At 37.7% G+C, this 14444-nt stretch overlaps 1 protein-coding gene across 1 annotated transcript in view; it reads left to right on the top strand.

The window, feature by feature from the left end:
- DNAH5 (dynein axonemal heavy chain 5) overlaps window positions 1–12005 on the top strand; it is a 123333-nt gene extending 111328 nt beyond the window's left edge. Inside the window, exons 73-80 of the mRNA XM_009570288.2 lie at window positions 497–702; window positions 928–1131; window positions 1692–1907; window positions 4482–4694; window positions 6045–6197; window positions 8990–9221; window positions 10639–10833; window positions 11609–12005. Coding sequence (XP_009568583.2) covers window positions 497–702; window positions 928–1131; window positions 1692–1907; window positions 4482–4694; window positions 6045–6197; window positions 8990–9221; window positions 10639–10790 — 1376 coding nt within the window. The 3' untranslated portion in view covers window positions 10791–10833; window positions 11609–12005. The remainder of the gene's footprint in view (window positions 1–496; window positions 703–927; window positions 1132–1691; window positions 1908–4481; window positions 4695–6044; window positions 6198–8989; window positions 9222–10638; window positions 10834–11608) is intronic.
- Window positions 12006–14444: the final 2439 nt, after the last annotated feature.

Raw genomic sequence — 14444 nt, 5'->3', positions numbered from 1 at the left:
TTTGGTTTGAGCTAGAAGTTGTGAAAATTAAAAGCCAGAGGAGATCTGCTGAAATTCTTTTGCCAGAACTAGACGGCAAAATAGGATATGCTTTTTCTTTTCTCAAATGTTTTCTTCTAATGCCTCAGTTCGAAGTGATATAATTTTTAGTCTGCTTGTGTCTTTTGGCAGACAGTTGACATGTTAATATTTTTGGCCATTAAGTACTCTTTACATAAAATAAAATAAAGATCAAAGAGTCTGTGCAGAAGCAACTTGATATGAATTCAACTATTATTAAATTGTTGTTGGTTTGTTTTTTTTTTTCCTGAATATTACTCTTTTATTTTGATCAACTTAATAATATTTATACACTGTTTCCAGCATAGAACACTTTGTAGGACAAGAATATGCTCTTTCGAGAGGTAGAGCGCCAACTGAATATCTCTAGGAGATTTGAACAATTTTGAAAAATACCGTTACTGTGTTTCTTATAAAGCCCACTTACAATCAACAGGTGTCAGCCAGGATTTACTGGATGTCAGTGACATGGTACAGTGGAAACCAATGTTGTATGCTGTAGCCTTTCTACACTCCACTGTTCAAGAACGGCGCAAGTTTGGATCCCTGGGTTGGAATATACCCTATGAGTTCAATCAAGCTGATTTCAATGCTACTGTGCAGTTCATTCAAAACCACTTGGATGGCATAGATGCCAAGAAGGTAATTAATGTTTTTGTGGGGAAGGTGAATTAGTTGTCAACAGGTTCTATTTTGAGAAATCCTTGAAGGTGTTCTGGGTATGCGGAATTATAGGAGAAAACAAAATAGCTTTCTTCCAAAAGGGACAGAGATGAAGGACTTGGTATATCAGCTTTTATTACTAAGTGAAATGTAAATAGATGAGACGGGGATTAGCTAAATTCAGTGTTTTCTGCTTGTTTTTAGGGGATCTCCTGGAGTACTGTTTGTTACATGGTAGGTGAGATCCAGTATGGTGGTCGTGTGACAGATGACTATGACAAAAGACTCATGAACACCTTTGTAAAGGTTTGGTTCAGTGAAAATACATTCAGTCAGGAGTTCAGCTTCTACAAAGGATACAGCATACCAAAATGTTCTGTAGTGGACCAATACCTTCAGTACATACAGGTTGGTAAATGAAAGATTTTCATTACAAAACAACCTAGTTTACTTGTTTCTCAGAAGTTCCTGAGCCCCCATATTCTTTCTTTTCTTCTGACTACCTGTATTTTTTCTTCTATTCTTTACTGCTTTCTAACAGTCTGCATGACTAGTAGTGATAACTAATTGTCATCAATATTATCATTGTCATGACACAAGTCTTCTCTTTTTTATGTGATTTGCTTGAAGGGACATACCTGAATGGAGTCCAGGCATTGGATACAACCTCACGGAAAAAAGTGTAGATATATGGAAGTACAAGCTGACTAGTAAAATAGTTTAAAGAGGTTAAAACTGAATTTGTTGTTATCCTTGTTGTGGTTTAGGCTGTGGCATGAAAAATAGATCACAGCAAGCTATTTGCCCTAAGATGGTTAGAAGAGATCTAGCCTTTTACTTTACAGTCTAAAAGCTGGGATATTTTTATGTGTGTTATTTGTTGTGTGCTGGGATTTTTTGTTTTGTTTTGTAATAATTAACTTATAAACCCATCTCCAGTTGTACTCTTTCTATATTTCACTGTGTAGAGTCTTCCTGCTTATGACACGCCAGAGGTGTTTGGTTTGCACCCCAATGCGGATATTACTTACCAAAGTAAACTTTCCAAAGACGTGTTGGACCTCATCCTCAGTATTCAACCTAAAGATAGCTCTGGTGGAGGAGGTGAAACCCGAGAGGCAGTTGTAGCCAGACTGGCTGATGATATGCTGGAAAAGCTTCCTGCTGATTATGTACCATTTGAAGTGAGTTAATGAAGTTCTGTCAATAACATTTGCTCCATCTTGCTTTCTGTAGTTAAAAAACCAAAAGTAATTATAATAATTTTTCTAAAAGCGTGTCTGGATTCATTAATACAGGCAATAGTTCAAAACATATTTTAAAGGAGTCTGACCGGACTCTTAACATTTATAATGAAGTCACTAAATGTGTGCTGAAGTGTTTTTGGAAGAGCTTTTTCAAAATATTAAAGCACTTAATGCTTAAGTTGCCATTTGCACTATGGGGGTTGTAGGATAATCAGCTTTTAACTAAGGTTGTTGACTCTGTAGAAAACTGAGGCCATGTTGTAAACGTATCTGTGCTTCTAAAAACATTACAGCTTTAATATATGTGTTACTTTGGGATTCAGCTTACGTCCTGAAGATATTTTTAGCTTCCTTTCTTCTTCAGTGAAGTGAATGCTGAAAAGTTTGTCAAGTGATATCTTTGATTGATTGAAGCCTAGTGTTAGTATCTCAGGACCCATAATAACACATAATAGCCTAAGTAATTACAATTTTAGTGGACACCTGCTGCCTTGCAACCATTTCTTTTCTGAAATAACAACTTTCCTTCTGTTTACATAGAAGACGGTATGACTCTCAAGGTGACAGGTTTTTCTTACAATTACAAAACATTTATTGATTACTGGATACATGGACATTCCAGTCAACAGTATTCTGTGTCTCCCTCCTGAAGACTACAGTTTAATTGAGTGTTTGGACAATTTGTATTATCTCTGGGTCTTTCCATAGTTCTTAGCTGTCCTTTAGGGCCTCAGAATTTTAGGATGCTGACATTACAGTTCTTCCCAGGTGAGGCTGGTTATGAACTTCAAATAAATATAAGAAAGTGCTTGTAAAGTAGTTAAATTTCTTATATTTCCTATATCAGTGGATGCTGAACTTTTGTGTTTCATTATACTTGTGAAAGCTTAAGAGCAGGTAAGATTAGTTACGTCACTAATAGAGCATTTACCATACTTTTGTTATAAGATAAATGTGAATCACCCCAGTGTGTCATCAGAAAGAAGTTCATACCCATGTTTGTATTTTAACAGTCCCAAAGTAGCCACCTGCTCATCCAGGCAGTAAAATATTTTATGAGTTAGATAATTTGCCTGCCATGCCCTTCTAGAAGAGAGTGAAATCTCTTATCCTTAGTCTTCTGTCATTTTACTTACTCTTTAATGGAAGGTAGCATGAGGACTTGATACAAGGCTGCGTGATGTATGAATTTCTCCTATCAGGGTATTATCAATGAGAAGAAAAGAGACTAGTACAGTCTAATGCCCTTTGTCCTGGATTTTACACGGTAATTTTCCCTTATGTAGGGTATGCTCATGAATATAGACTCTTTTCAGGTATTCATGTCTTATATCTGTTGTTTTATGTTTTCTGTACACCATTTTGTATTATGTAATCTTCCTTCCCTCAGAGAGCACAATTATTTTATCTGAACAGATGAGTTAACATGTCTTAGTTTGGAATTTTGATTATCTAGCAGTCCTCCAAAATTTTGCACTTGGTAGAGTTTCTGACCCACTGTCTTTCTAGAAGCCTGAGCTTTATGACTTTCCAAATGTCTGAACCAGGTGTCCACAAAGAATGCAATTTGTTGAGTTTCTCAGAAGAGTACTGCTTTAGTGATGGGCTAAATCTCCTGGTAGTTGCTGGTTCAGCTCTCTTCAAATTCTGCTTGACATCTCTAGGAATATATATATATGGCTTAATAAAACATATGTAGTGTCATTGGATAGGTACAGTTAACTCTGTTAAATTTATAAGAGCTCCTTTTGGGAAGATCAGCTCCGATAAGAAATGACAAATTGCGATTTAGTTTATATTAATAAAAGTGAATGTGGAACACTAAACTATTTCACATAGTGAAAACTAATTTAATTCCCTTTTGTGCAGAAAAATACTGATAAACTTAGAAAGGTTATACATATTGCCAAGAACAGAGCTATTAGTCTGAATAGGATTCAATACCTGCTATATATCATTTTTTCACCTATCTCCCAATAGGACTATATTGACTGTGAAATTTCTAATTATATATGTGTACAAGTTGTTAATTTGTTTTTAACTTTACACTTTTGATTAAAAAAATACCAGCAAGTTTTATTAGAATACAAGACTATCTGTCATTGTGAGAGTTCCCAGGCACTGCTGATAAATAGCACTATTACGTTGAGGCGAAGTGGTTAGGGTGATCACTCTTGATTGGTTTGCCCAAAATGAACCTTGGGAACTCTGTTGGAATTAAAGCTGAAATCCTTGACATAAGATATGTATAAATGACATAAGCTCGTAGAATGAGACACAGACTAAATCATGAGTTAGACTAAAATCATAGCCAGTCTCAGTATCACAGATTTCTCTTGTAACTAATCCTGTATTTCTGTCCTTCAGATGTTTCAAGGAAGATGCCAATTTTACCATTAAATTTCATAAATAAAAGTATTATGTCTCAAAAACTGCATTGGGACCTAACCTTGTTGAAAAGCCACTTTGTTTTTTACCTCTGTTGAAGGATCTTTGATTTTCTACCTACAGGTTAAAGAGAAACTGAAGACCATGGGACCTTTTCAGCCTATGAACATATTTTTGAGACAGGAGATTGAACAAATGCAGAGAGTTATCTCCTTAGTAAGAAGCACTTTGACTGATCTGAAACTTGCCATTGATGGGACAGTTGTTATGAGTGAAAATCTGAGGGATGCTTTAGACTGCATGTATGATGGAAAGATTCCTGTTAGCTGGAAAAAAGTAGGTGTAAATCACTTGTTTTGTAAGGAAATAAACAATTCTGTAGAGGTAGATTAAACTGCTAGAGATACAGCAAATACTTTTTTCAAACACAAGTGTTAACCAGGACTGTGCAACTGTTGGCGTAGTAAACACAGTCAAAATAAGCCTTCTTCCATTTATAAAAATAGAAGTGAATGTGGGAGATGCTGTTATTTCCTACTTTAACAGCCTGTTGTATACTGGAAGGATAAAAAGCTAGAGAGAAGAGAATAGAATAATTTTATATGTGATGATGGATTTTATAAAAGGTGACCTACATTAGTGGACGACGATGTTGCGATTCTTTGAGATTAAGACTTGTAGTCATAGGATCACAGAATAGTAGAGGCTGGAAGGGACCTCTGGAGGTAATCTAGTTTAACCCTGCTTCTGAAAGCAGGGTAAATTAGAGCAGTTTTCTTAGGACTCTCCAGAATCAGAGTCCACAGCCTCTCTGGGCAACCTGTTCTAGTGTTTGATCACCCTCACTGTAAGGAACAACCAACCAACCACTGAGCAAGCAACCAAAAAAATCTGTTAGGTTTGAATGGAATTTCTCACATTTTGAAAGTCTTGTGCCCATTGCCTCTTCTCTTATCATGGAGAATTATCCAGCTCCATCTTCTTCCATTCTCCATGCATGAGGTATAAACATTGATAGTAACTCCTCTGAGCCTTCTCTTCTCCAGGCTGAACAAACCCAGCTCTCTTGGCCTTTCCCCATAGAAATTGTTTTCAGGGGCAACTAGTGCTTGTAATGGCAACTGATGGAAAGAAAAACTGTGAGGTTTTTTGGTACTTGCTTGTTTTGTTTTTATTGAAGAAGTGTTTTGATTGTACAAAACCTACACCAAAGCAGATACTTCACAGCACAAGTATGGTACAACTACTCAAAGAGAAAAATCGTCTTAAATCTTCACATCTTCTTTTCAGAAAAAGCAGAACAATTTGGGCAGAAATACCGTTATCACAGTGCGTTGACCTTGGCTTTAGAAAGACACGTATCCAATTTCTTACTAGTTTACATAGCTACCCAATTTTGCAAAACCCCCCAAATCAGACAATTGCCACAGGAAGCATTAAGAGTTACTAAATGGAATGGTAGATGTGAATTTGAACAGAGCAAGAATTTGCTTAACATTTCAGTAGGATGCAACATTTAACTATCAGACTAAAAGTTAGGATGTGAAAACCGAACTTAAAGTCTACTTTGCTGATATTATGTTGTTTACTAACTTGCAAGGAATAAACCTTTTACTGACACGAGTATGATGTTTAATAACTGTGGAATAAAATAAGAAAAATGAACACCTCACTTACTATTTTTAGGCATCTTGGGCTTCCAGTACTCTTGGTTTCTGGTTTACTGAGCTTCTAGAAAGAAACCAACAGTTTTACAACTGGATTTTTGTAAGCCGACCAAATTGCTTCTGGATGACGGGCTTTTTTAACCCTCAAGGGTTTTTAACTGCAATGAGGCAGGTAAGTTGTGTTTCAATTCTTATTCTGCTTATTCTTTGATATACTTTTTTTTTTTAAAAAAAATATATATATGTAGTGTGATGAAGGTTGAGTTATACACATGACTATCAGGTCAGCAGGCAAGATACATGACTGCATAACTGTCTAATATTTCCTGAGCGAAGTGTTCTTCCTCTGTCCATGCTTTTACTGTATATCAGCCACTAATTTCTTAAAACATATTTCCTACTTTGACTGAGACCCATGTTTGTAGGAACTATCTTACAGTATTATTGAGGATGGATGGAGAAGTAATGTCTTGTATTACCATTGAGATATCCCCGAGAAGGGGTGGAAAACCCCACCTTTATTTTACTTCTTTTCTCACCTTTTGGTCAGTGTTCAGTAATTACCTGGCTGGATACTTGCTAGAACAGCTACTCAGAATTAGTCTTAAGCTACACTTCTGCAGTTCAGTAGCTGACCTTAGTTGACCTTCATGAAGGGGGAAAGAGATTCCTTTATTAATGCATTCTAATTATGCAGTTTGATATATTTGTTAATGTAGGTATCTCTGTTAACCTGGCGATCGCATTGGTTGCTCAGCACGCTACTTGCATGTGATAAGTGAACTACTTTACTTTAAAAGGAGGCAAAATATGTGTGTTGATTGGCATAAAGGGACACACTGGACACAATAATTGTCGAATCTGTAAAATCAGGAAAGAATTCTCAAATGGGAATCAAATGAGTCCTCAGAAAATAGTAAATTTTTGAGGAGAGATGGATATTTGCAGAGAAGGCAAATCTCCCCTCTTGCTCTGAAGTCTGGGTAGTGTAATCTTCGGCTGCCAAACTGAAGTTCTAACATGTGAACTACTTCTACTAAAATTGCAGACATATGGCCTTGGAATTATATAACAAGATACTCTTTTTGAGTAAACAGTCCTAAACTGGGATTTTCTTTTGGACCCAAGCTTGTGGAAAGGGTTTAATAGCAGGATCTGAAACAATTGCAATCTACAGTTTTCTGGGTCCCTAAAAAGAGAATCTGAGTAACCAGCAACCTAACTTCCCAAGTGTCACAAATGAGTTTTTTAGGATAAAATCCCTATATAGATAAAAGTGCCACTTCACAGAGTTCAATGACGATCACTTACTACATGAAGGAAACATACAGCGGGAAAATTGAGTAATATGTGTTTAAGTGATAATATGTGCACACCCAATTCCCTGTGTCACAACTCAGATTGCAAGTTTTCTCCTTGCTTATCCCCAATTCACTTACTTACATTCCATCTGGCCATCCAGTGTGAGGTTGCTCTAAAGTTTGAACTTGAGATTTTATGAAGCAGGTTCTTGGGCATCAGATTTTATAAAATAAACAATGTAATAGAGGAGTACAGCAGCATGATCAACTCCAGGGAGAGAGGCCAACATGAATGAAGAAATCCCTGGGCAATTACACCCTCTCAGACTATTTACCTATTTATTCTATTTAAAATGTTACTTATTTAAGCTAAACAACCAATCCCTGCTAGAGAAGAGAATTGCCTGGTGTGCCAGGTTAACAGCAGCCATCCAGGGAGGATTCACCAGCAATCTGTCATCAGTAAAAATCTCATTCTTTCAAGAAGCATCCTTGAGAGTTGTCCCAGCACAAAGGGAGATCATTGCCATGCAACCACGCGACCTAGCAGGGAGAATTAAAATGTCATATTTATGGGATAAAAGTGAGTGGCTCATAGTAAAATTGCATACAGTAGGAGAGGTATGCATGAGGCTCCTTATACCCACAATGTAGTCGATGATCACTCTGTTGCTTTTCTCCTCATCGGTTTTCTGGGGGTGTTCTTGGCCCAGCTGTGACACAGGCCTTTACCTCTTCTGGACCTTGTACCAAACTGCTGCTGGTTTGGTTAAAAGCTAGAGAGATGGAAATTGAGTGTATTCATCAAACCAAGGAAAAAACAAAGTGACTTTCTGGGCTTTGCTATATGGTGGAACAAATAGAAATCAGAAGGATGAAGAGCCAGAGTGATCTTTGAAATATAACCCTTTTGCTCTTTTAAAACAGCAAATTAACTGTAGTATGGGACAAACAATAATTTCGATTGCTACAAAGATCTTGGAAGACATTTGTAAACCAGGATAAAACTTAGGTCTGGCATAACTTAATGGCGTGTGATTGTGGGGAGCTGGGCAAGATAAAGGAGTGATGTCCAGTTCACTAACTCACTCACTAAATTTGAAGTATGTGTTGAACCTTCAGCATGACTATCTTCAAGCATTTTCTGAATTCCTTGAAGTCTCTTTATGTAGCTTTAGAGCTGAGTGAGCTCTTACTCATTATTACGAATACAGTTAATGAAGAATGTAGATACAGAAAAAAGAAGATAAGCCCAGAAAAATGCAGAAAATTATGCGTTTTGCTTTTGTCACTGGAACTGTTTTACTTGGCACATGTAGTTAATGTTTTCTTATCTCATAAAAGCTGCAAAATTTTCATGTTCACAGGACCAGTTACCATTGGAATTTAGCAGTTCTGTTACTTGATATGGTCTTAAGATATTGTATATAACAGAAAAATTGAAGATCAGATTTAGTGGATAAAGTACTTTCTTGTAGTACCATGTCATCACTAGCTTAGGGTGAAGTCAAACTGCTGTAAACATGGATATCATAAAAAGTATTTTTCATATTGAAATCTGTAAGTTGTGACCATACAAATATGTTTTTAGTAAATGCTTGGCAAAAATGGCTCTGTGCACCTGTGAAAGTGTAACCTCCATACTTTCGTCTATTTTGGGCAGGAAATAACAAGGGCTAACAAAGGATGGGCTCTTGACAGTGTAGTGCTGTGTAATGAGGTCACTAAGTGGATGAAGGATGACATTACAAGCCCTCCTTTGGAAGGTGTCTACGTGTATGGGCTGTATTTGGAAGGAGCTGGTTGGGACAGGAGAAACATGAGGCTGACGGAATCTAAGCCCAAGGTGCTCTTCGAGATGATGCCAGTTATAAGGATATATGCAGAGAATAACAGTAAGTTAACTGTATTCTAAAGGATGCTGTTTTGATAGAATTCAATCTAAATTCTTATTCAGCTGCATGGAAGACTTTTGGGCTCTAGGCATTTCATGGGGCTGTGGCTACTTGTGTACATACTGAATCTCTTTCAACAGGGGAGGCTTTCAGCCTTGCTTGATAATTGGTAATCGGTACTCCTAATATTTAGATAGCTCTCTACCTTCTGGTATATATCTCTATATAAAAGTTATTAGAGTATGTATACACAACATATATATATAGTATATATGTGTAATGTGTATATTTTTAAGACTATTTGTTTTTGGTTTTCTGGGCAAGGTTGTTTGTGAGCTAACAGAAGAAAGCAAGAGATGGAGTGAAGTAGTGGAAAATGTTTTGGTTTTGGGGCAGGAAAAGACTGTAAGGATAATGCCCTTGTGACAGAAAAAGGGGCGTTGGGCACTATCTGAAACACAGAATGTTCCACCTGAATATGAAGAAAAACTACTATACTTTGAAGGTGACAGAGAACTGGGAGAGGTTACCCAGAGAGGTTGTGGAATCTCCTTCTCTCGAGATATTCAAAACCTGCCTGGACATATTCTCGTGTAGCCTGTTGTAGGTGAACCTGCTTTAGCAGAGGGAGTGGACTTGGATGTTCAACAGAGGTCTCTTCCAACACTATCATTATGTTATTCTATGAAAGGAAACTTATGGGACTGAAGGACAGTGCTGTTTTGTGAAAATGTATACTTTAGGTTAACGTAGGGTTTGGGGTTTTTTGCGTATAAAATAGGAGATGTTGTTGGATAAGGATGTAAAATTGGAAACTTCAGTTGAAAAGAATTCCACCTCTGAAAGTAAAGCCTGCTTACATGCTATTTTGCCAAGATTTTGTGTAGCTGATCTTTTATAAGAGGCATGATCACTGTGAAAGCAGCCAAGATGCTGAATAATGAACACAAGTATTAAGCACAAGTAGACTGCACTTCTGATTCTGCAGTGAAGAAGTTGACAATTTATTCTCTAAAATACTTCAAGCATTTCAAAATAGATTGTTCAAAATAGGGCGTTTTTTTTGTATTTTGGCACATGAATATATTGATGAGAAATAATGTTAAGTGGTCAGATTGAACTAAAAATAATGCTAATCACTCCAGAGTGTCCATTTACATTTCTTGCTACATCCAGTTCTTAGGTGCTGATATTAAATCTTAAATCTGCAGGAATTTCAAGCTGTATGTGGCCTTCAGCTCGCAATGACACAGTAGTGAACAGTGTGAGAATAAAAAAGAGTTTTCTTTGATGGTGATGGAGAGCTGTGTGCTATTGAACTTAATTTTAATTTCATATTTGCCTTATGCCCAGTCCTTTAGGGCCCTGTTTTTTCAACCTAGCTGCATTGGGTTTTATGTCTCTACTGTCTTTTCAGCTTCAAAAGATCCACGTCTGTATTCATGTCCAATCTACAAAAAGGCCGTTCGAACAGATATGAATTACATTGCTGCTGTGGATCTTAAAACCCTTCAGCCTCCAGAGCACTGGGTATTGCGTGGGGTAGCACTTCTGTGTGATATCAAGTAATGTTAAAGAAAAGGTTTCTAAGAGTTCTTCTATGTTTTTAAATGTAAGCATCAGTATGTATTTACTATACAATGGGCCACTTCTCAAAATATATTTTCTAAGGCATAGACTCCATTATGATATTTGTAGAAAATTGTTCTCAATTTCTACAATAGTCTTATAAATGCTAAATCTTAGAGGGATACTAACTTTGATAAATAGATTGAAGTACTACCTTTAATGCCATGACAAATCATGACAAATATTTTGTATACCTAGCTCACTATTTTGTGCTTAATTTTATCCTGAATAGACATTAATTGGTTTGAATGTTGTTACTTTTCTGTGGTAAATATGCTTGTACCAGAGCTTTTCTTCAAGTAGTTAAATGCACAGCTATTTTTTTTTTTTAATATTTATATATGTGTTTGTGTGTGTGTGTGTGTAACTATGGAAAGGTAAGCTCAGATACTTATTCATTTTAGTTAATATTGCTCCGTGTGATGTTCTAAGATTTATCTCTAAAACTAGCAGATAGTTTCTATTTTGCTTGCTGCCTAAATAAGGAAAGTGAGACTGGAAACGTTGCACCACTCGGAGAAAAAATTCACTGTATTACATAGGAAAACAAACATTTGAGAGATGCCACAATTCCTTATTATCTGGTTTATGACCAGTGGATAGGAAGAAAATAGTTCCATAAGAAAACTTGGATATTTTTTCATGTGCTAGTACACCAGATTTGAGTCAAACTTCATTGAGGTTATGGCATAAATTTATGGCATAAATTTCAACTTTTTTTTCTACTCTAATGTTGCTATGTTGTGATTTTTTTTTAGATTATTTTTGTTTCCCTTTCTTCTTTACTTTTGAGCTTCAGCCTTTTTTGATGTCTCAGCTGCATAGAAGACTTTTCACATAAGAATCTATCTTAAGAGAGAAATCTTAACAGCTTCACTTGGTTGAACGTTATTGACTTCTTACATTCAGCACACTTATTTAGTTACCAAAAAGCACTGTATTTTTGTTACTGAGTCCAATAGGTCATGTATCTCAGTGTTCCACGAGTCACTCACAATAACAAACGCTGCAGAATAGGAAGCAGAACAAACAAATATTTCTGGTGCATGTGTCATACATAAATGCTGCAATGGAGAATCTGTTTTCAATCTTATGTCGAGTAATACATGGAATTTGAAGGGCGCAATTATTGGTTTATTAAATAAACATGCTAAATGTATCCCTTGCCTAAAACTAATACTTAAAGAAATAAAAAAATATTAGAAGACAAAATAATTGTCTTTGTGTTTTAGTGGAGATTTCAGCATTCATTTCTACAGTCAAACCAGTTATGAAACTTAGGCGGAACATTGATTTGGTTTGAAACTCTAGCTGTAGAGGTCTTTCCATCTTGGAATTATTCTTTTTTTTTTTTTCTTTTTCTTTTAAATAAGTCACTGTGAAACAAATAAAATATATGTTCCTCATTTATACTGAGCATGACATCGTATGATCTGGAACATCCCTCTGGTTAACTAAGGTCAGCTATCCCAGCTGTGTTTCCTCTCACACTCCTTCTTGTGCCCCCAGTCTACTCGCTGGTGGTGTGGTGTGAGAGGTAGAAAAGGCCACAAATCTGTGCAAGAACTGCTCAGCAGTAACTAAAACATAAAACATCCCTGTGTTTTCAGCACAAATCCAAAACAGTGCCATCCTACCTTCCCCCCACCATTCCATAAAATTTATATCGTGCTCCAGTCCCACACTATCTAAAATAACCTCATTGATCACCACCCCCTTCCCATCATTTGATATAATACATAGATATCATTCCTCTAGTCTATCAACAACCCCTGAGAAATGTACACCCTCCAGGGGTGTACTTGCTCTGTTTTGGGCTTATTCATGGTCACACATTTTGAGATGCTCCAGCATGACCTCATGCATGGCCACAGGTTCTTCGAGGTGTACCTTCTACAGCGTGGACTTTCCTTGGGTGGCAATGCCTTCGGAGGTATACCTACTGTGATACAGATACAATGTGGCTACAGATGCTTTGTGATGTACCCGCTTTGGCTTATACATGGCCACAGATGCTTTTGGGGTGTCATGCTCGCACGTGGACTTAACCACAAGTCACAGTCCCTTCCGTTTGTCACACTGGCGTTCCAGCCAAGCTGGTGCAGTGGCACAGGAGCAGCAGCAATGACCTGGCCATCTGCTGGCCCAGGTGCATTGCTGCTGCTGCTGCTATCGATATGTTCCCAGGCACAGCAGAGTAAGATGGTAAGTGCTACAGCAGTACAGCAAGCAGCGAAAGCCAAAAGCAACCACTAACAAGCATTAGGCTCTAGTTACACAGCAAGGCAAGAAAGCTCCATGGCAAGTACAGGGCCCTGCTGATTAGTAGCTGGGCAGCAATAACTGCTATAAATTCCATCTAGCGCATTCCAACCAAACCTGTTATTATCTCAAACCCTTTGAGCCCCCATGTTGGGTGCCAAAAAGGGCAGTTGGGATGTAACCCCAGCTGGCAACTAAGCACCACACAAGAACTCACTTGCTCCCTGAGGTGGAACTCAGGAGAAAATCGGAGGAATAAAAGTGAGAAAGCTTGTGGGTTGAGATAAAGACAGTTTAATAGATAAAACAAAAGCCACGCACAAAAGAAAAACTAAACAAGGAAGCCGTTTACCACTGCCCCTTGGCAGGCAGATGTTCAGCCATGTCTAGGAAAACAGAGTTCCATCATGTGTAACAGTTACTTGGGAAGACAAATGCCATAACTCTGAATGTCCGCCCCCACCTTCCTCCTTCTTCCCCCAACTTCACATTGCTGGCATGATGTCATGTGGTATAGAATATCCCCTTGGTCTGCTGGGGTCAGTTGTTCCTGCTGTATCACCTCCTAACTTCTTGTGCCTTCTCCACCCCTATCCACTTGCTGATGGGGTAGTGTGAGAGGCAGAAAATGCCCTGGTTCTGTGTAAGCTCTGCTCAGCAATAACTAAAACATCTCAGTGTTATCAGCCCTGTTCTCAGCACAAGTCCAAAACATAGCCCCATACTAGCTACTATGGAGAAAACTAACCCTATCCCAGCCCAAACCAGCACACCTGGCAATCACTGATCCATGGCTCTGATCTGTCATGAACTTAGGACCTGTCTTGTTTACTCAGCTTTCTGGCGTGATCTCAGATCTGCCTCACACACTCACCTTGCAGTCACTAATATGTCAGCTGGTCCTGGTTTCTGTCATGGACCTGGTCCACTTTTCTGTTTACACGCAGTGGGACTGTACCCTTGTCAGAGAAAGCTGTGTCCTCTCCATCTTCCTGCAATTCTTGGCTCCCAGCTCTTCACTTTCCAAGCAGCCTGCTCTTATTGCTCCCTAATATTTGGCTTCAAACAGGTGAAAAAATGAATGGTTTCACTTTCTTAATAAGGTGGAGATAATATGGCTTCTTCAGAATCCTTTGAAATTCCTCATAAGTTTTACAAATGTTTTACAATAAGTAACCTAATTTTTCAAATACATGCTATACTATGTAGGCTGTACTATATGGAAAGGTCTTGTATTCTGAGCTTCTCTCCAGAAATACTTTTCCATTTAGGCTCTGTGCCTATATGTATACTTTTTAGCACATAGGTCACTCACATTGAACATTTTGTTCT

This window comes from Cuculus canorus, chromosome 2, assembly GCF_017976375.1.
Source record: "Cuculus canorus isolate bCucCan1 chromosome 2, bCucCan1.pri, whole genome shotgun sequence".
NCBI lineage: Eukaryota > Metazoa > Chordata > Aves > Cuculiformes > Cuculidae > Cuculus > Cuculus canorus.
The sequence above is the reverse complement of the archived record's forward strand: the minus strand, read 5'-3'. Positions and strand labels throughout refer to the sequence as shown.